Source organism: Python bivittatus, unplaced genomic scaffold, assembly GCF_059951505.1.
Source record: "Python bivittatus isolate LINGU-HERP-01145 unplaced genomic scaffold, Pbiv_v1 ctg000580_np1212, whole genome shotgun sequence".
Lineage (NCBI taxonomy): Eukaryota > Metazoa > Chordata > Lepidosauria > Squamata > Pythonidae > Python > Python bivittatus.
The window spans coordinates 23,483,615-23,506,965 of record NW_028277087.1 but is presented as its reverse complement, the minus strand read 5'-3'; the positions used below and the strand labels follow the sequence as shown (position 1 = coordinate 23,506,965).

At 38.7% G+C, this 23,351-nt stretch overlaps 1 protein-coding gene across 1 annotated transcript in view; it reads left to right on the top strand.

Moving 5' to 3' along the window:
• The window catches only part of AKT1 (AKT serine/threonine kinase 1), a 116,905-nt gene that overhangs the window by 67,973 nt on the left and 25,581 nt on the right, over nucleotides 1-23,351 (top strand). The window contains exons 4-7 of the mRNA XM_088149769.1: nucleotides 14,511-14,622; nucleotides 15,193-15,340; nucleotides 16,482-16,613; nucleotides 19,058-19,123. Coding sequence (XP_088005895.1) covers nucleotides 14,511-14,622; nucleotides 15,193-15,340; nucleotides 16,482-16,613; nucleotides 19,058-19,123 — 458 coding nt within the window. The remainder of the gene's footprint in view (nucleotides 1-14,510; nucleotides 14,623-15,192; nucleotides 15,341-16,481; nucleotides 16,614-19,057; nucleotides 19,124-23,351) is intronic.

Sequence of the window (23,351 nt, the reverse complement as noted above, 5' to 3'; positions counted from 1 at the left end):
GAAAACCCCCAAAGCAGTCTGTGATAGTGGAACCTGTTTATTAGGCCCAGGAAGCACACTGCCAGGGAAGAGGGAAGGCAAGGCAAGCAAAATACAGCGTGTACGTATTCTGTCAAAGGATGTTACTGCCTGAAATCCTGAACAGAAGCACTTTGCAGGTTCTGCTTGCATCCTATATGCTGTGAAACTATGTGTGAAAAATAAAACACAGTTTAAAGAAACAAATCCAGCAATTGTTACACAGGGTCAGAAACTCTGGCTAACCAAAAGAGTCACTTGTTGAGGTGGGTGGCTATAGAAATCAAATAAATAATAAACTTCTAGTCTGTTGATGACCATAGCTTAAAAAGAAACTGAAACAGGTAGAAAGGTCTAAACTATTTAGCAAAGTGAGTATTTCTTATTAATATAAAGCTTCCTACATCTCGTACTCCCCTTCGCTCACTTACTTTTATTTTATTTATTTATTTATTTTGCGGTATTTGCCTCCTTTTCTGGAGCTGCTCTCCAGTTTGTAACAGAGCCACAAACAACCTACTTCCTATATGGTGAAGATAGGCATAGGAGATGTTTCTGAAGCACCATATATAATGAAATTATGAAATGATGGTCCTGAAATTCCATCATTTATTTGTCCTTCTGAAAGACATGTCCTCTGTCTCAGTATTTCAGCTGTCCTTTCCCTCAGTCTCCTAGAAAGTCATTTACAGACAAAAGGAGATGGAAGGTTCTTTTCTTGACATTTATCAGTCCATGGGGTGATGCCATCAAAGCCAGAGAGAGGCGTTGGACACCTCCATCAGGTCATGTGAAATCTGATTCTCTTCTTGTTTTAAGTGCTTGGAGCAGAGTAAATATTTTGACCTTCTGGGAAGATACTAGGATAATACAGGGTGCCTTTCAACCACATAATGGCAATTTGCATCTGAATGCACTGGTATCTGTTCATGTAAGAAACTGTTCACCTACTTATTTTTGAAAGACCCAGCCACCATGAATGAATTGGATTTTAGAGTTCTCCTAACAATAGACATTTTAAACACTTGAACTTCCTCATTTTGGTGAGGAAATGTGTTTGGGGAGAAGGTGCAGTTGATCACAAATAGGAATTAATGGTATTTTCACCTGATTTAGTTCTGTGTTGAAGAATGAGGAATTGGCTTCTTGAGTGTTGCAGGTTTATTAATGCAGATACTACAAAGCTAAATGAGAAAAGAACATCCCACAAACCTAAGAATATCTCTGTATTGTCGAAGGCTTTCACAGCCGGCATACGATGGCTGGTGTGGGTCTTCCGGGCTGTGTGGCCGTGGTCTTGAAGTTTTGTTTCCTAACGTTTCGCCAGCACCTGTGACCGGCATCTTCAGAGTGCAGGAGCACAGACAGGAGCAGTTCTCTCTGTGCCCAGGGTGATGTGACCCTTTTGTGGGTATTTATAGAGATCTGGGGGGGGGGGGAATCCGATTTGTGGATCATCCGATTTGTGGATGACACCTTCACAATTTGGAGTCAGGATGAAGAATACCTAGAGAAGTTCCTGAACCACCTAAACAGCGTCCACCCCAATATACAATTCACCATGGAAAAAGAAGTGGATGGCCAACTTCCATTTCTAGACACGTTGGTCATACGCAAACCAGACCTCAAATTAGGACACAAAGTCTACAGAAAACCCACCCACACAGACCGGTACCTACACAAAAACTCCAACCACCACCCACGTCAGAAAAGAGGCATTATCAAAACCCTCATGGATCGTGCCAATCGGATCTGCGAAACCCAATTCCTAAACTCTGAACTTAACCACCTTAATTGGGTCCTACAAGCGAATGGCTACTCCAAGAATGAAATAAAAAGAGCCATCAAACCAAGAAAACAACATGCGACTGAAGAAGAAAAACAGCCACCCACCAACAAAGTATTTCTGCCCTATATCAAAGGGGTCACAGACCGCATGGGAAAACTGATGGAAAAGCACAATTTCCAAACAATCTTCAGACCCACCAGAAAAGTACAAGAAGTGCTAAAATCAGCAAAAGACAAAAGGGATCCCCTCACCGCCGCAGGAGTATACCGCATACCATGCAGTTGCGGGCAAGTATACATCGGGACCACAAAACGCAGCATCCATACCAGGATAAAAGAACATGAAAGACACTGCAGACTACAGCAACCAGAAAAATCTGCAGTAGCTGAACATGCTCTCAGGCACACTGGACACAAAATCCTATTTGAAAACACAGAGATACTGGACAACACCAACAGCCACTATACCAGGCTATACCGGGAAGCCATTGAGATTCACAAACACCAGCATAGCTTCAATAAAAAAGAGGAGAGTCTAAAAATCAACAAAACCTGGCTACCAATCCTGAAAAATACAGCCTGCAAAAGGTCAACGAACTCAGCTCAACCACCAGGACATGTGAACAGTTCACACAATGAACTTGCTAATCACCCCCAGCAGCCCCTCGTTAACAATTCAATAGAAGAAAAAACCCTGCCTAATCCCCAGGAAGATACACACAGATGCTGTGACACCAAAACAAGCAACCACTCAGTAACCCAACCCCACCCACACACCCCCAATCCTCCCCTTCCCCCCCCCTCAGATCTCTATAAATACCCACAAAAGGGTCACATCACCCTGGGCACAGAGAGAACTGCTCCTGTCTGTGCTCCTGCACTCTGAAGATGCCGATCACAGATGCTGGCGAAACGTTAGGAAACAAAACTTCAAGACCACGGCCACACAGCCCGGAAGACCCACACCAGCCATCTAAGAATATCTATTTCTCCCAAGTCCAGGTATCAGCACTTGATATTCACAAGCAACATAGGACCATTGGAAGTTGTCTTTTATTGTATCAGAAAATTGTTCCATCTAACCTTTTGTTCTTGACATTGAATGGCAGTAACTCTCCAGAGGTTAAGGCAAGGGTTTTCCATCCCTCCTTGAAGATCCAAGACATGTACCCCTTTCTATGTGTAAATTAGGTGGTGTATCATGAGTGATGGTGCCTCCAAGTTCCCCAGCAATGTTAAATGTTGTTGCACCATACAGTACAGTCCCCAGCTATGCTTTAGGTAAGAATTCTGATCTGGGAATTTCCCCATTCAAAACCAGCACGCTTTGCTTCTGGTGCTCGTAAATCATAGTAAAAGGTAGAGATCAGGCTTGTAGAAATATCACTGCTTGTCATTTAAACTACAAGGTCTACCAGCTGAAACTAATTGTGAAATAGTAGCTCTGGAGTCATTAGCTCTTCAGGATTAAATAAAGACAGGGTTCACATGTTAGCTATTGTTTGCTTAATTTGGGTTCATTTGGTAAGCCACAGTTTCTGGGTTCATACATCTCACTAGGCCATTACACATAAAATGAAATGCCAACTAAACAATAACAACTTCCACTCCTGGTATATACAGATTATGGCTTAGTGAAAAGTTTGTCTTATTTTGTTTTATTCTTAGGGTATTGTTTCTATCAAGGACAGGGAGTCAGGAACTCTAGTTGATCTGCTGGAAATAACTAAAAGTTCCATCTTTCTTCTTGGCCTGTACCTGTTCATCCCTTCTAAAACACACTGCTGCATTCTGTACTTTCTGGCAAATTGTTGCATGAGCTTGTTAGAATCCACCCATGTAGTCCTTGTCTTTGGCAAAGTATTTCCTGATCATCTTCTTCCTGATCATTTTGTGCAATACCTGAGGTCTACTTCTCTTACTTTTGTTGTCTTATGTGTCAGTAAAAATACTGCACATTTTAAGTCTGCCCAGGGTCTCAGGGATGGATTGCTGTTTTTTTTATCCTCAAGACAAGACTTTGGAATGTTACATTAACTCTTATTACTACTTGTAGAGGTAAATCTCCTTTGAATTCAGTTTACAGTACTCCTAATGATTGAATGGACACAGCTACAGTATTTCTTGGCAACACTAGAGAACTGGCTTGCTATTATCCTCTTTCAGGATTTTTGTTTTACTTCCTAGCCTGACCAATAGCTCTCAAATTTCTTGGTGGTCTCCTATTCATTTACCAACCAGATCAGACCCAGCTTAGCTTTGTGAGGTCAAGACTGGCTAATTGTTTCTGCTGCACTCTTTGCTTTGAATGGGGAAAGAAGCATACTATGCATACTGAATAGTAGAATTTGATGAGACTTAGCTAGATAACGGGATCGTTGTGGATGAAGCTTAGACGTGATCCTGGACCAGAACTGCTTCCCAACATGTCCCTTCCCCTTCCCCAAACCCAGCATCTAAACCTTTTTGTGATGTCATTAACTCCTTGGAAGGTTAGTGCTTGTTCTATACACTTAAATCTTGTTGCCACATCTTGAATTGAAATCAGCTGGATTGTTCATATGTCTTTGGGATAATGTTCAGTCACTGTGGGTTAAAGATGCATGTGTTCTGGTTGGCTATGTACCCAAGTATTTGGAATCTTTTAAGACTCAGGAATTGTGATTTTTTTCAGGCATGGGAACAGGCTGAAAGATTTATTATGACATACTGGAAGGAGAAATCTATACCTCATTTGCAGATATTGTCTGTGTTGTTTACCCACATTTGAATTAGTGTTGTTTTCCCCCACAAAGTTGCAGGGAAGAAGATTTTGGAGCAGTAGGGGTCACCTGCTTTAGTTTTGTTTTTTAAACAGTTTCCCAGGCCTTTTTAAATTCTGCTTTTCTTTGCTTATGAGAATTAAATTTGAGTCAGACTATATTGTCAAGACTGTTCTATGTATAATTTTTTCTCTATTAAGTAGCTTGATAAAACAAAAAAAGTTTTTTTTAAATACTCCCATGTAGGCAGTAAGTTTTCTAGACAGAAATCATATTGTTCGTATTTTCTGTTCCTCATCCAGCCTGTTTTGCTATACAATTTTGGTGATATCAGACACCTAGCCCCAGCTGCCTGAAGCTGTTTTCCCATAAAATCATGGAGCTGCAGAATACCTAAGAGTGGTTCAACTAAGCAGTGGCTGATCAAGTCATGGTTTTGCAGCTGCAGCATTGGTCCTACCCAAGTGGACATATTTCAGGTCCAGTTTTAGAAAGTTTGAAAATTGCAGGATGCTATTCCCATGGGCCTTCCTTTTCCTGCAGTTCTCTTCGGCTTAATACATTTGAGGACCTGTTTATTGTAAATATGAAAAAAAAAGGTATTTGGCATTGTTCCCAGCCTACATTCATTTGAGGGTTATGTTTGGCTATCACTCTCTCTGCTTTTAGATTAGTGAAGATGTAACTCCTAACTCTTTAAATAATAGCTTTTCTTATTTGTGGGTGGTGTTTTTTCCATTTTTCCTTTGTTTGATATAAGCTAGAAGTGAGGAAATAAATCAACGCCCATAATATATAAATTAATTAATAACTGTGAGTCTCAGCAACTTAATGGAGTTGAGGATGGTGGTGCAGGAAGCGATTTTGGTGAAATATAGTGGGTTTTTTTCCTTTAAAGTATTCTGCAAGATTTTTTTTCAGATAAAACTTGCTTCCCTTCTTGATGTGTTCTGTAATGATTGAGCAGGGTAATTAGACAGCATATTGTTCACTAAACAAAACATTTCTCTGTGACATACTTGAATTATAGTGGTTATTAACTGACAAATCTCTTATTATTCATCTTGCTGTGTGCTTTTAAAGATTGCTGGATCAGCAAGCTTAACAAATATCAATGGGACAGTGCTGATTTAGATGAAACATGTCGATTTTAATTGGTTGTATTCCATTGCATGCAGCATACAGCAATAATAGAATGTCACACTTGAGGTCAAAATAATTTTAACTCTCTTACGACATTTCCTCCTCTAGTCTTCTCTTGTTAGACTGTTCAAAGAAAGACTGCAAGTGGGCCAGGTTGGGGTCAACAGTTGCTGGGGGAGGAGGGAATAATTTTGGCCTAAATGTCTCTGGCCCACACCAGATAAGTATTCATCTAGTTGTGGCTCTTGGTTGATACATTAACACCTATCCTTGCTCCTGGGAAACATAAATCCAAAAATCAAGGCAAGCAACAGAATTATTTCCATGCATTGCTCCAGCTAAATTCCTCCCAAACTAGAATTTAGTAATAGATTTAGAACTCTATTGTCATGTTATTAAAGAATAGGATTCCTACAAGTCAGGACCGAAAAAAGAAGGTCCAGGTCCTCTCTTTGCCTCCTTCTCCTTCTTGTTGAGGAGACAGCGCCTTCAGAGAGTATACTGTAGATGCAACTAGATGTGTTGATTGTGTGGCAGTAAGAAAAGTACTGTCCCTGTATCCTTTGATTTGGCTTTCATTTGGATGATAGTTTCCCCAAAATATCTGATACAAAGCAATCATTGAAGATAGGAGCCTGAAGATTTCATGCCATCTTCTTATGTAATCCGTGCCATCTTTCCCATGTGTTAGCAATTAACAATTTAATACCCTTGAATTGTATTGGACTGAAACTCCTGTAATCTCTTCTCATTGGCCAGGCCGATTCAGGGTTATAGGATATGTAATCCAAAATTTTGAGGGTACCAGATTGCCTATACAGTGGGGCAAAAAAGTATTTAGTCAGCCACCAATTGTGCAAGTTCTCCCACTTAAAAAGACGAGAGAGGCCTGTAATTTTCATCATAAGTATACCTCAACTATGAGAGACAAAATGGGGGGGGGGGGGAATCCATAAAATCACATTGTCTGATTTTTAAAGAATTTATTTACAAATCATGGTGGAAAATATATTTGTATTTGGTCAATATCAAAAGTTCATCTCAATACTTTGTTATATATCCTTTGTTGGCAATGACAGAGGTCAAACGTTTTCTGTAAGTCTTCACAAGGTTTTCACACACTGTTGCTGGTATTTTGGCCCATTCCTCCATGCAGATCTCCTCTAGAGCAGTGATGTTTGAGGGCTGTCGCTGGGCAACACGGACTTTCAACTCCCTCCAAAGGTTTTCCATCGGGTTGAGATCTGGAGACTGGCTAGGCCACTCCAGGACCTTGAAATGCTTCTTACAAAGCCACTCTTCATTGCCCAGGCGGTGTGTTTGGGATCATTGTCATGCTAAAAGACCCAGCCACGTTTCATCTTCAGTGGCCTTGCTGATGGAAGGAAGTGTTCACTCAAAACCTCACAATACATGGCCCCATTCATTCTTTCCTTTACACGGATCAGTCGTCCTGGTCCCTTTGCAGAAAAACAGCCCCAAACCATGATGTTTCCACCCCCATGCTTCACAGGAGGTATGGTGTTCTTTGGATGCAACTCAGCATTCTCTCTCCTCCAAACACAACAAGTTGAGTTTAGACCAAAACGTTCTACTTTGGTTTCATCTGACTATATGACATTCTCCCAATCCTCTTCTGGATCATCCAAATGCTCTCTAGCAAACTTCAGACAGGCCCGGACATGTACTGGCTTAAGCAGGGGGACCCATCTGGCACTGCAGGATTTGAGTCCCTCGCGGCATAGTGTGTTACTGATGGTAGCCTTTGTTACTTTGGTCCCAGCTCTCTGCAGGTCATTCACTAGGTTCCCCCCGTGTGGTTCTGGGATTTTTGCTCTCCGTTCTTGTGATCATTTTGACCCCACGGGGTGAGATCTTGTGTGGAGCCCCAGATCAAGGGAGATTATCAGTGGTCTTGTATGTCTTCCATTTTCTAATTATTGCTCCCACAGTTGATTTCTTCACACCAAGCTGCTTGCCTATTGCAGATTCAGTCTTCTCAGCCTGGTGCAGGTCTACAATTTTGTTTCTGGTGTCCTTCGACAGCTCTTTGCTCTTGGCCAGAGTGGAGTTTGGAGTGTGACTGTTTGAGGTTGTGGACAGGTGTCTTTTATACTGATAACAAGGTCAAACAGGTGCCATTACTACAGGTAACAAGTGGAGGACAGAGGAGCCTCTTAAAGAAGTAGTTACAGGTCTGTGAGAGCCAGACATCTTGCTTGTTTGTAGGTGACCAAATACTTATTTTCCACCATGATTTGCAAATAAATTCTTTAAAAATCAGACAATGTGATTTTCTGGATTTTTTCCCCCATTTTGTCTCTCATAGTTGAGGTATACCTATGATGAAAATTACAGGCCTCTCTCATCTTTTTAAGTGGGAGAACTTGCACAATTGGTGGCTGACTAAATACTTTTTTGCCCCACTGTACATGCTTTATACGTTTGCTTCCAATTAAGTTTCCTTATATGTCTGGCCTAGCATTTGCTCTTTGATAGGAAACACAATTACTCTTTGTGGTTTCTGTGCATCACACTTATGGGACTTCTGCGCATCACACTTATGGGACTTCTGCCTATACAGTACTTACTGTTGTTCTAGAAAGTCCCAAAGCTGAGCATTTTGACAGAACTGTAGCTTCTAATGTGTGTGCCTTTCTGCAGGCATTCCCCTGCTTCAGTTCTTCTTCTGCCACATTGGCAATGTTTTGAAATGACTCGAGCACTGCTGAGGATTCAGCAATTGGTATTCTGTTACTTCATTCTTCCTGGTTGCCCTTCTGTCCTTGAATCCTATTTTCTTAGCACTTTTATTTTCTTTGGGTGGTTTTTGTTGAGGCTTCCCTCTTGACCTGTGGCCTCAAGGCTGTTCTTTTGCACATGTATGAACTGCACAAATAAGCCCCTGGGCAGCAGCTGATGGATATTCTCTAGCCCTCTTCTACCTCAGAGAAGGCCATCAAGTTGACTCTCGTGCTTATTGTCATAACAGTACTCTACAAGTCTGTCATAATCGCTTCTCTTTTTTTTGTTTTGTTTATAATTGTTATTAAAACTTTTAAACAGGAAGATAAAATCCGATACAAACTAAACTAAAGAAAAAGAAAAAAAGTACAAAAAAAGAAAAAAGTTGAAGAAAAATAGAAAAGAAAGAAAAAAGATTTAAAGAAGTGGCTTCCAATATTCTTCACAGCAGTTATGAATACAAATATATTTTAACCTCTCTCTCTAAAGTTATATCATATTACTCTTCTTTCTATAATCTATCCTATCCAATCACCAAAACCATAAATCACAAGTTCATTTTTTTTTCAGTTTTATGCAAAAAGTCCATAAGAAACTTCCAGTCACCAATAAATGCAGATAATATCTTCTTTCTAATCAAAAAAGTCAGTTTATCCAGTTCAGCAAAATCTGTCAACTTCACCAACCATTCCTCCATAGTGACTAGTGTCAAATCTTTCCATCTCTGTGCATATAGTAATCTCGCCACAGTAATCATGTATTGAAATAATCTTCCATGGCTTTTTTCTAACTGTTTATCCACTAATCCTAAAAGGAAAAGTTCTGGCTTCAATTAAATATTGATATTTAAAATCCTCTGTATCAAAGTATGTATTTGAATCCAAAATTGTTTAGCTTTTTTACACCAAATATGATAAAATGTCCCTTCATGTTGTTCATATTTCCAGCATACATTTGAAATGCCTTTATGCATTCTAGATAATTTCTCTGGCGTCATGTACCAATGATACATCATTTTATAAAAATTCTCTTTGAGAGCATAACACAATGCAAATTTCAACCCTTTTAACCACATATTTTCCCATTGATCCATCTTTATATTGTAACCAAAATTCTTAGCCCACTATATCATACAGTCTTTAACCTGTTCTTCTTGTTTCAAATTTCAACAAAAGTTTGCACATTTTAGCAATTACATGTTTATCATCAGTACACAGTTGTATTTCAAATTCTGTCTTACTTTGCTCCATACCATAAGTCTTTTTATCCATTTTAAATCTTTCAGATAACTGTAAATGGGAGAATCATTGACAACTATATCCTTCTGCTATTAATTGCTGTCTTGATTTGATTTTAAATTCCCCTTGATAGTTTTCCAATAAGTCCTGGTACATCAACCATTTATCTTTGTTTGCCAGTTCTCTTCTATTATATGCTTCTTGAGCTGAGATCCATAAAGGTGTTTTCAGGCACAACCTGGGCTTACTATCTATTCCATATTCTCAATATGGCACGTCTAATAACATCATTTTTAAAGTCCACATTAATTTTCACTTTATTGTACCATAAATTTCCATGCCATCCAAACCTCAGATCGTGATCTTCTAACTGTAAAAGTCTCTTGTTTCTCAGCAAATCCATTCTTTCATCCACACTAAACAATAAGCAGCAAAATACAATTTCAAATCCGGCAAACCCAGTCCTCCTCTTTCCTTTGCATCTTGTAACACTTTATATTTAACTCATGTTTTTTTCCCTAGCCATATAAATTTAGACATATCTTTTTGCCATTGTTTAAATGGTACAGCCATTGTCAAAACAGGTACTGTCTGAAACAAAAATATCATTCTTGACAAAACATTCATTTTTATCACAGAAATTCTCCTCAACAGTGACAATTTTAATTTCTCCCATCTTAACATGTCTTTCTTAATTTCAGTCCATGTCTTAACATAATTATTTTGAAATATCATACAATTCATACTTATCATAGTAAGACCCAAGTATTTTACTTTTTTCTGAATCTCAAAACCAATTTTATCCATCAGTTTTATTTGATCTTCTAATTTCATGTTTTTGTTAACGTCTTTGTCTTCTGATTATTAATCTTGAAACCTGCTAATATACTGAAGTCTGTTAATTTTCCCATTAATGCTTCTACTCCCTCTAGTGGATCTTCTAAAATTAACACCAAGTCATCCGCAAATGCCCTTAACTTATATGTTTCTTTTTTAATCTTAATTCCCATAATTCTCTGATTTTGTCTTATATCTCTAGTCAATACCTCAAGAACCAAAATAAACAAAAGTGGGGACAGTGGACATCCTTGTCTTGTCTCTTTTTGAATCTCACAAGGTTTTGTTAGTTCTCCATTAACAATTATTTGTGCTTTCTGAGAAGTATAATTTGATCTTACCCATTTAATAAAATTATCTTCAAGGTTCATATGTTCCAGAACTCTAAACAAAAAAATCCAATTCAAATTGTCAAAGACCTTCTCTGCATTTAAGAATGTCAGTGCAGCTTGTTTTCCATTATGTTGCTCCAAGTATTCCAAAATATTCAAAACATTTCTAATATTATCTCGTAGTTGTCTTTTAGGTAAAAACCTGCACTGATCTTCATGAATAAAATCCTGTAAAATTATTTTCAACCTTTCAGCCAAAATCGTGGTAAACAGTTTGTAATCACTGTTCAGTGAAGATATTGGTCAGTTTATTGTTAAAGTCAAATCTTGTCCCTCTTTAGGTATTAATGTTATATTAGCCTCTTTCCAACTATCAGGAATCTTTCCATTCTGCAAAATAATGTTCATTGTTTGTTGTAAAGGTTGTAAAAACTCATCTTCAAAACATTTATAGTAAGAGGCCGGCAACCATCTGGACCAGGTACCTTTCCTGTTTTAATCTTTTTGATAGCTTCACACAGCTCCCTTATTGTTATAGGTCCATTCAAAGTTTGTCTCTGATTGTCTGTAATCTTCAGTAAATTCTGTTTGTGCAAGTATTCTGAGGAAACTTCTTGACCTTTATATAAGGTAGTATACTAATGATGAAAGACTTTTCACATATTCACATTATCTGTTATTACAATATTCCCGTCTTGTAACCTTAATATCATGTTCTTTTCTTTTTCTTTTTGCAATTTATATGCCAACCATCTCCCAGGTTTACTTGCAAATTCAAAATTTCTTTGTTTTGCATAGTTCATCTTTGTTTCCATTTCTCTCACTGTTAATATAGTTGCCTTTGTAAAAACTTAATTTGGTGAATTATAGTTGTCATCCCTGGAGATTTTTTTAATTCTTCTACCTTTTTTTAATCTCATCCAAAATCATTTGTATTTTCTCTTACCTATTCTTGTTAAATTCACTATTGCATTGTATAAAATATCCCCTTACAAAAGCTTTACTTGCATCCCAAGCCACCCTTACTTCTGTGCCTTTATTAATGTTATTCTCAAAAAATTCCTTTAACTTCTTTTTACAATCCTCCACCACCATTTCTTTTTGTAATAACATCTCATTCAATCTCCACCTAAAAAATCCATTTTTCATTTTAAAAGTTGAGTCACAGGATTATGATCTGAACATTTCTTTGATAATATCTCCACTTTATAAACCCTGTTAGCCAAAATCTTAGAAATCCAAATCATGTCTCTTCTTGAAAAAGATCTTTGTCATTCAGAAAAATAAGTATATTCTTTTGAACCACCATTTTTATGTCTCCATGCATCAACAAGCTCCAAATTATCCATTAAATTTTAAAAATCTTTAATTTACCCTTTGTTTTTTAAATATTTTTCTCAGAAGTTCTATCTTTCCACTCCATTCCAGTCCCCCAGGAAACACCAATTTTCATATGTAAAATCCAATAGTTTATTCATAAATCCTTTATAAAATGCTGCTTTATCTTAGTTTGGGGCATAAATTCCCAATATCAAAGTCTTAGCCCCTGTAGATTAACTTCCACCCCAACATATCTACCACAATCATCAGTCAGTATACATTTTGGATGTAGTTGGGGGTTTATATACAAAACAGCTCAATTTTTTTTCCAATCCTGGCAAAATAAATTCCTCTCCCAGATTTTTATGACTTAAATATTTTACATCTTTTTTCCTAATATGTGTTTCTTGTAGACAAATCACTTCTCAAGGTTTCATGCTTCATTTTGGAAGCAGGCGCTTTAAGCTGTGACTCCAACCATACCATGTCCTTGGACTTCAGATTGTTCTGGCAAGAGCATTGGCTTTTCCATAAATAGATCACTGGACAGAGTCTGTAAAAGGCAGCTTCTTTAAGTCTGGGAGCAATGACAGCGTGGTAGCCAAACTGGTAGTTTCCTGATGTTTTTGAATGCAACTCTTATAGCTGCTGAAGCATATTGAAACTGTATTCCTAATGATCTGAATAATGCCAGGTTATCTACTCTGGCAGAATTGTTTTATGAATCTGGGTTCAGTTTAAGAAGTGATTCCCTTGGCCACAGAATTAACAACTATAAACAGTGACACTTCCCACTTTCATGGGATGGTAACTTTTTTTTTTAAAAAATGAGATTTTTGTGCGCTTCTCTTGGCAAAACATCTTTTCTTTAGTGGTTTAATGCACTCTTTCTTTTTAAATCTAATTGGATTCTTTTAGTTGGATGCAGAGTAACCTTGGCGTGCCTTGAATGAAAAACTAGATCTTCATGTCATTAAAAAAAAACCAAAGTCCTCTTTGAGGGGCTTCACAGTTCAGCAGTAAATGAAGCATAAATATATGGCCTCAAATGCAGCAGCTAAGAAAGGGAGGAAGAGGAATGAAATTCAGCTAGTGATGATAAATATTTAATCTTGTTGTAAGTGTGCAAATTGAAAGCTTTTAGTTTTAAAAGCAAGCATGAACTTTGAGTTGCTGCCTTAATAATACCAGAGTATAAACAAGAAATGCATCCAAAAAGCTAATGATTACCACTGAAGTGTGCTACATTCTCTTGATGGTAGACTATGTTTATGTCCCCATTATTACTCTTGGACTTCAGTAAGCAGGTCTGCTTTAGCATTTGGTATTAAAATTAAAAAGAGGCCTTTTTAGCTCTTGAGCTTGACACAGACATTTAAGTGTATGTGAGCAATGCCTCCTGAAATTTCAGAAACCAAAATGGTATTAGAAAATGACATTTCAGTGAAATGCTTGGCTTCTTGCTGCTTCCCCTCCCTCTGACTAGAAGTAGTCCTCCCTTACCAACCGCTCATTCAGCGACCAAAGTTGTGATGGTGCTGAACAAGGAGTACTTACAACCAGTCCTCAAGTTCTGGCCATTGCAGCACTCCCATGGACACATGATTGCAGTTTGGGCACTTAGCAACCAGCTCATGCTTACAACAGTTGCAGCATCCCGCGGTCATGTGATCACCATTTGTGACCTTCCCTGCCAGCTTCCCACAAGTAAAGTCAGTGGGGAAGCTGGCAGGGAAGGTTGCAAGTTGCTGTGGTAAGTCCTTCCTCACCCTGTTGCCTTTTTGTGCACCGTGCCACATCCTCCTTCCCTTGGCCTCCCTGTGCTCGCAGTTAATTGTTCATAACTCGAGAACTACCTGTAGTAGAGTAAGGATGAATTAGGAGAGCTGTAAAAAGTGTAGCATAAAAATGTCAGTGAGCTGAAATTTGTTCAGGTTTCAGAAATCAGTTCTTGGTGCAGGATTTAAGTTACATAAAGGCAGTTGTGCTTCCCACAAAGTAAGAAGGTTATTTGGCAGCTATTCATTCTGGTCAGAAATATGGAGCAATTTCTCATATTCTTTAATTTTTATTTGCTTAGTGTAATGTGCACAACATATTGTTTTGATCTGGGGCCAGGTGAAAGTGCTGATGGCCTTCTATACCATAATGCAGCCATTTAAAGTGAGGTCCTGCTTTAGTCTGTTCTGTTAGTCTCTCTCCTGAAGAACTACTTGCAGAGCTTTCTATGCCTGATTAATCACAACTGTTTGCTAGATATGAATAAAGACAAATGATTATTTAAACCTGCTTACGTACCATGACTTTCTTCCCTCAATCTGTGGTAGAGTGCCAGTTGATGAAGACAGAGAGACCTAAACCAAACACATTCATCATCAGATGCCTCCAGTGGACCACAGTAATTGAAAGAACATTTCATGTGGAGACTCCAGAGGAGCGGTATGTTTCCTTCAGCCTTAAATACAAAAACAACTTGCAAAAGCAGATGTAAATGTTCAGCATTATTAGAGAGCTCCATCTTCTCAAATGCTTTTTTTTTTATTGGTTTGGTGCTGTGGGCTTTACAGTCTCATTTCCCATGAAATTCACTTTTATCAGATGGATGGGGGTAGAATAGGGAACTCTTGCAGAAGGAACCACTTGTGAGTTTGCGTCACTAATAAAAGTGCACGTTGCATGCATGCATACATAGCAGAGTCTTGTATCTCTACCTTTCCCAACTAAATAGCCTTCAGGTATGTTGGACTGAAATTCCTGTCATCTACTACCAACCAGGTGCCTTATATAATAACCATAAGAACACATTTTTCTCCGACTAGAGTTTAAAATATCTTAGGAAGAAAAATTGTGATTCCTAACAGCATTCCTATTCCTGTTTTTTAAAATTTCAAACATGACTTAAGCCCAGTTATTTTTTGGGAAAGTCAGCCTGGAAGTAAGCTTTGCATTTTTGCCTACCTTTTTTTTTAATCACACATCACAACGAAATCATTTTTATTTTTTTCTTAGGGAAGAATGGACAAAAGCCATCCAAACAGTAGCAGACAGCCTTAAGAAGCAAGAGGAAGAAATCATGGATTTTCGATCTGGGTCCCCCAGTGATAATTCAGGTGCTGAAGAAATGGAAATTTCTATGACAAAACCAAAACACAAAGTAGTAAGTATTATGTCTCAGTCTCACACACACACTCCACCCATATGAATTCCACATGGCTTTGGTGTCATCAGCTGCCTCTTTCAATGTGTTATCCTCCCGTTTCCAGAATTCTCAACCAGCATGTAGTCTCAGTGCATCTAGAGAGCACCAAGTTGGGAAGACCACCGTAGAGTATCTTTTGCAGCATTGTGTTCTCCAGATTATTTTGATTTCAACTTTCACTATCCCTAAACAATGGCTGTGTTAGTTGGGGCTTTGAAACTGCTGCAGGAAAGCCTGGGGTACCTTTGCAAGCTTTAAAGGAGTTTCTTGGTGAAAAGTTCACTGAAGGAGTTAAAATTTTCTGAGGGATAGTGCCAGGACCCTGTAGAGGTCAGAGACAAATTGTGTGGCTGGATACTTACTAATAAGATTTTAGGCAGGCAAGAAAGTATCCAGAAAGCTGGAGACTGGATTAGGTTTACCCATCCCTGCATTTTAGACTGTTAACAAAGGTAGGCATGCGTTAATTTAAATTAAGTTGTAATCTGTAGCTTATCCAGGGTACCAGATTTGTTGTAGTTACTGCAGCAAAATTAAGAAGGTGGTTGTTATGTACTTAAGTCAGCATCCTGTGAGAAGTCCTTAAAATCTTGGATTCTAATATAGAAGAGTAGTACTTAATCTTCTTATAATCATTGAGAAAAATTTAATTCATATCCTTAGATCAGTGTTTCTCAACCTCAGCAACATTAAGCCATGTGAACTTCAACTCTCAGAATTCCCCAGCCAGCAGAATTCTGGGAGTTGAAGTCCACACAGCTTAAAAGTTGCTGAGGTTGAGAAACACTGCCTTAGATAGTGAGATATGTTGAAACAGTTGTTCATTGAGAGGATAATTCTGGTATATAGCTGGTAAGGAATCTCTTTACATCTCCATATAAATGCATAGGGTGTCTGGGTTAATTCATCCTGTTAAGCCATAATTTATTCAGTTTACTTTTGGTTTTAGCATAATGTGTGAACTCAGCCACTTTTACCCTTCTTTTGAAAATCCTGGATTCATATAATAAGAAAATTGGCTGATCTGTCTAAGTTGTCAGTTATTTTCCTTCATTTATTTTTTAATAGGCCTGTAACATTTTAAACCTGTCTTTAACAGACTATGAATGAATTTGAGTATCTTAAGCTCCTGGGAAAAGGTACTTTTGGAAAGGTCATCCTGGTAAAAGAGAAAGCAACTGGACGCTATTATGCTATGAAAATTCTGAAGAAGGAAGTAATTGTTGCAAAGGTAAGGATGTCATGGTTTGCCACTTCTAGTTTCTAGAGCAGTAGAGATGCTGAATCTGTCAGGATTGCTTTTTTCCTCAAACTTGAGGCTTTAAATCTCAAGATAGGTTTCATCTCATTTATGAAGTTATTTGCAATTTTTGGTAAACTCTTACTGAAAAAAATTCTCAGAGAATTGAGATTAGTTTTTTTCCTAGTACGACATCAAGCCATAGATTAGTATTACCCGGACAAGCCTCAGCCTCTCATTCTCTTTCTCCCTCATGCATTCCCTCTTTCATAGCAATCCACAGTTTACCTTAATATCAGAGTTAGACAAGCTAAAGTTTGTGTAATTATAGTTGGCAATGAAAAGAATCAGGGAATGGCATTGGAATTTGGGAATCTGTTCTGTTCTCTGAAAACCTGTTGCAGAATAGAGTGTAACTGAAATCAGTCAGTTAATAAAACTTGAAACTCTCAACTTGTACTGTATGAGCTAAATTCACGCATAAAACTAAGCCAGTGTGGTTGCTTTGGTTCTGGCTCTCTGTGATATCTGAACCCAACCACAATGGTTTGTAACCCATACTTTATGGAGTAGTATTATAGGTGAGTTAGAAAACTAGTTTGTTCAACCCGAATTGATCTGTGGTTATCAAATCTGATGTGGAAACCCACCCATGGTGCCCTGATTGATTGATTGATTGATTGATAATTTGAATAAATCTGATTTATCATAGTCTTTTTTGAAGAGACTTCCTGGTGCTAGGGTTTGCCTGTAGCTGTTTCATTTTGGTTAGAATTGGCTGGCATAGCATGGGTTAAAAAAAAAAATGTCCTTAAAAGATAAATTAATTATATTATGGTGAGTGTGTGCCCTTCCAGATGTTGTTGAACTCCAGCTCCCATCAATCCTAGCCAGCCCAGTCAGTGACAAGGAATGGCAGAAGATGTAATGTATCTTGATTTCAGCAAAGAATTTGACAAAGCATAACATACTGATTAGCAAGCAAGTTAGGTGTGGGCTAGATGGTGTGACAATTAAGTAGATATATAACTATTTCAGAAATCATACTCAGAGTTCTCATTAGCTCTGCAGTTGAAGTATCAAAGTGAGCTGCTGCTAGTTCAGCCTAGATCCTGTACTCTACTGTGTTTTATTGATTACTTAGATGAAGACAGGCAAGGAATGCTTATCAAATTTATGGAACAGCTGATGCTTTAGAAGGCAGAAATAAAATTCAAAATGATCTTACAGAATTGGGTTCAAGCTAATAAAATAAAACTTGATAGAGGCAAATGCAGGTTTCCTCACTTAGAAAACAGAAACCAGATACAATAGAACAGAATGCAGGATACCTGATTTGGCAATATTACTTTTGAAATATTTGAAATTTGTAGTAATAGTTGAGTGCAAACTGAATATGAAAGAATCATGATACGCAGCTACAGAAAGGCAAATGAGGTTTTAAGGTACATCAACAGAACCATAGTTTCTAAATAAAGGGAAGTAATAGTCTCACTTTATTCTGTACTGGTCAGTTCCCACCCCTGGAGTATTCTCTCCAGATCTGGGCATCACACTTTAGGAATTCAGACAAACTGGAAAAAAAAGTTAAGGGAACGGCTATGAGGATGATCAGAGGACTAGGAACAGAGTCCAGGGAAGAGAGATTGAAAGGTCTGAAAATATTTAGTGTTTGGAAGAGAAGTCTGGGGACAGGAGCATACAATATCACTCTTCCCCTCCCTGACAGGTTGTTGCACAGATCATGGCCTATTCTTCATCACTCTAGAGTGCAGGTCATAGAATAATACATTTAAGTTACTGTAAGGCAAATTCCAGTTGAATACAGGTAGCTCCCAGTTTAAGAATGAGTTCCATCCCCAAGGTCTCTCCTTAAGTTGAATTTGTATGTAAGCCAGAACAGTATTATTGTGTAATTAACTCAAACCATTGTGTATTCAACTGGAATCATTGTATATTTAATTCAAATTTTTCTGCAGTAGGCTCTGTTCTTAACTATGGGCTGTCCATAAACCTGGTGCTCTTAACCCGGGGACTACCTGTATTAGAAAAATCCTTCTGACAAGAGCAATAATGCTTCAGCAGTAGTGCCCGAGAGTGGTGAGTCTACTTTCCTGAATGTATTCACATGCAGGATAGAGAGCCATCTGGCAGAGATGCTTGAATTTGGGTTTCTGAATTGAGCAGGAGATTGGACTCAGGGACCTAAGTGGCCCCTTCCAAATTGATGATTCCGTGAGATGCAGTCTGGAAGGACTCCACATTTCTCAGACCTGTATTATATAAAAAGTGGCTTTTAGACACTGTCCTTAATTTTCTAGGGCATTTAGAAAGGCTGTTTTATTTATTCCTCTGTCAAAAGTAGTATATGAAGTTTTTTTTAATAAGTAAAGCCAAATTATCACATATTCTTTACTATTTGGGTTGTCCTGCAGGATGAAGTGGCACATACTCTGACAGAAAACCGGGTTTTGCAGAATTCTAGGCATCCATTTTTGACAGTAAGCATTCTCTTTGTAATTTTTTCTTTCTTAAAATCCCTTATAAATGAATAGAGATGGTTACCTCTGTGTGTGTTCTCATTAATGAAAGCAGATTACAGAGGCATATGTTTTTCCAAACTGGATGAAATGTGTGATAAGCAACCTGATCCAGTTGATGTGGTACAACTTAGAGTCAATTTGTGAACAAACAGTTGCTTTTACTATGCCAACTTGTAAAAGAGAACAACTTTACCCAGCACCCAATTAAAATATAGCATTTCTCATCTGAAGAGGTACAGATAGGCAACTTGGTAGTTGATTTATTTATACATCACATTTATATAGCTGCCCATCTCACAAAGTGACTCTGGGCAGCGTACAACAATTCTAAAACTCGGGAAGGTGTTAGATAAAGCTATTAGTGCCTGTTCATCATGATGATGGAATATTATTTCTAGTATCAAAGCAGTTTGTTTTTAGCACAGCCTTGTAAATAAGCTTATAAAATGTATACCCTGCCAAAAGTTTAGTACATAACATAAGCAGTGCCTTGGTGGGTTGGACCCTTGACCCATCTAGTCCAGCAGTCTGTTTTCACAGTGGCAAACCACTGGTGGGCACAAGGAAGCCCACTGGTCTCCCAGCAGATGGCCTTCAGAAGCAGTCACCCTTCCATCGAGTCAAATAGCCATTGATCCCTATGACTTTCATGAATTAGTCCAACCCTTTTTTGAACCTTGGCAAGTCAGTAGTAGGCAGCACCATATCTTATACTCTTTTTACTCTTCCATACTTTCTGGCATGCAGTTCCTTACAAGCACATTTGTTTGTTAGCCTTCTGTGGGAAATACCAAAATGCTTATAGCCAACCCAAATATCATGTAAGCAGTTTTTCAGAGATACCAAAATTGTTCTAGTGTACTCATTTTTTGGAAGACACTATTGGGAGAGCATTCTGAAAATTCACAAACATGTTTTTTTTTTAATCAGTTTTGATTGAGCCCCAGTCTACTTTTTAAAATCATCTTCTTTCCATCCTTTTTTCATTTGGAAATTCCCTAATTCCTCACCAGGTCTCTTCATGTCTGACAGATAGTCTTGTAATTGTACTTGATCACCTGGCAGATAGTGTTGCAGCATTCATCCTAACTATAAGGAAAAGAAAGGTTACCTCTCTTGTCTTCCCAGCTGAAGCTTAGCCTTTACTGTAGAGTCCCCCATTCAAAAATGTTAGTGGTTTAACATACCTCATATATATAACTGGTGCCAAGCTCTGGCACCAGGCTCTGGATGTTGGAAGAGCTTACATCTAGTCCAAATCCACAGCTCTTAATTTATCATCCCTCCTTGTCAGAAGAGGGGCTGTCAGTGTAGGAGAAACGTTGCTTTCACTAAACTCATTCTGTGACTATTCTTTAGCCTAAATAGAGATTCATTGGAAAAGAAATACCTGTCTTAAGCCATTCACCCATCTGGTTTGATGTGGTCTATGCCAATCGAAAGCAGATCTTCAGGCATTCAGAAAGAAGACTTTCCCAGCCTTACTCAAGATGCTGTGGGTCATATTTGGGATCTTCTGTATTTTTAGAAATTCAACAACTGTTTGGTAGCCAGGGCTATGCATGTTAAGAATGCTCTGTTCTTTACTGAAAGCTTGGCTACCATTAGGTTTTGTCTGGAGCTGATCCTCATTGTATTCATTTAATTGTTGTTGTTTAGTCGTTAAGTCGTGTCCGACTCTTCGTGACCCCATGAACCATATTGCGCCAGGCCTTCCTGTCCTTCACTGCCTCCCTGAGTTTGCTCAGTTTCATGCTCATTGCTTCAGTGATGCTATCTAACCATCTCATCCTCTGCCGTCCTCTTCTCCTTTTGCCTTCAATCTTTCCCAGCATCAGGGTCTTCTCCAAAGAGATCTCTCTTCGCATTAGGTGACCAAAATATCTGAGCTTGAGCTTCATTATCGATCCTTCCAATGAGCAATCAGGATTGATTTCCTTTAAGATTGACTGGTTTAACCTCCTAGCAGTCCAGGGGACTCTCAAGAGTCTTCTCCAGCACCACAGTTCAAAGGCATCAATTCTTCGGCGCTCGGCCTTTTTTATGGTCCAGCTCTCACAGCCATACAGCCATACATTACTACTGGAATTCATTTAATAGTGTCTGCTTATTAAATCCCCATCTAGAACATTGAGTATGCACCTGAGAACTCTGAGAACTCAGTGGTCATGAGTAACTCTCCACTTCTTAGTTTTCTACCTGCAGATTGAGAATTATACTAGTTTATGAAAATAATAGATTGTTGAGAAGGTGGTGGGCTGCTCTTACAAAGAATCAAGGGAAAGAAGCATTGTTGTTGTTTAGTCGTTAAGTCGTGTCCGACTCTTCGTGACCCCATGAACCATATTGCGCCAGGCCTTCCTGTCCTAAAGAAGCATTATCTGGACCCATTTCAGTCAGTAGTTGGGCCTTGGTATGTGACAGAAACCACACTGGTTGCTCTTCTTATCTTTGGAGGGATTGGGATGAGGGAAGTATGACTGTCCTGCTCCTGCTGAATCAGCTGCCTTCAATATCATCAGCCAAGGTATCCTTGGCAGCCTGCAAGGTATCCAAGGCAGCCTGCAAGGATTCAGAACAGAGTGCACTGATTGGCAGTGGTTCTTTTTTTTTTTCAGTGGTCAGTCCCAGTCAGTAGAGAAGGGAAAGAACTTGTCCTCAAGTGCTCCATTGTGGGATGCCTCAGGACTCAATCCTTTCCCCCATACAGGAAGCTGCTTAAAGAGGTCATCCTTCTGCACAGATTGAATTATCAATATATAGATGATACTTCATTGTGTATCTCCACCCTGGGCCAGGCAGAAAGTGTAGTGGAGGTCCTGATCTGATGTCTGGAAGTTGTCAGGGTCAGCATGAGGAAGAACATGCTTAAGCTGAAACCTAGCAAATTGGAGTAGCTGTGGAGGAGAAACCCAACTGATTTCAGAGACAGTCCATCATTAACTCTGGACTTTCCCCTGGCTTATGGTTTGGAGCTATTTCTGCTCAAGCAGCAGATAGAAGTTGGAGCCAGGATGACCTTGGTATAGTTACATCTTATGTGCCAATTGTGGCCATTCCTGGAACAGGAGGCTTTGCTCATGGTCACTCAGACTCTTGTCACCCAGTGTATGGCCTATTGCAACTCGCTCTACATAGTGCTGTCCTTGAAGACCACTCAGAACCTTCAGCTGGTTCAGCATGTGGTGACCCAGGTTGCTACAGCTGCTCCAAAATTCAGTCATGTAATCATGCCTCCCTCTTGTGGAACACGTAGCCCCAGACATTTGGACCATCTCCTCTTTAGTTTGCTTCCAAAGAGCAGTGAAAATGTGGTTCTTCAGGAGAGCAATTGAAGCTAAAGAGTTTTTGACTACTCCTGAATGGTTGTGCATCAGATTAGCAGCTATTAGTGGATTTTGGTTTGGTTTGAATCTTGTGTTCTGTTAATTCTGTAAGCCACTCAGACCCCATAGGAATGGAGAAGCACAGAAACCAAAGCAAATAAATAAGGGAAAAGTAGTTTGGATAAAGGATACTTTTGACTTTATTAACTTTTGAAGTCAAAAGTCTTTTTGATCCTACCTTCATTAAGAGATTCATGATCAGCTAATGTATCTCCAGCAGGACTTGCCAGAGTTGCGAGAAAAAAAGTTCTTGTTCTGGATCCAGAAAATGGTGTCTTATACAATCCATTATTATTTATGGATATGTTTATTTTTATCTAAGGCCAAAGTTGTGACTCCTTCTCTGGCTGAAACCCCAGCTGTAACTTTTGGGCTGCAGCCCAAGCAAAACAAAACCATGTCAAACCAAGCTGGCGCTTCTTGCACTGCAAAAATATGCGTGACACGTGGAGGCACCACCACTTGGGGGCTTCCCATTCAGAAGCAGTGCATTTCTGGTTGCTGGGGGCAAAGCATTAATGGAAGAGAAAACAGTTGCTAGATGGAACTTTAGATCAGACATAGTAGGGCTCTTTCATTTGTTCGTTTGTTTGTTTGTCCAATTTATATAGCTGGCAATCTCTCACACATGACTCTGGGCAGCTCACCCCCCCAAAAATACAAAAAATAACCAGAATCATATAACAAAAACCATTAAAAATACATTAAAATTAATAAAATTTTATTAATAATGGCGATATAAATGTGATTAAATGAATAAATAAATAATAAAAACTATAGTTATCAGGATGACTTCTTTG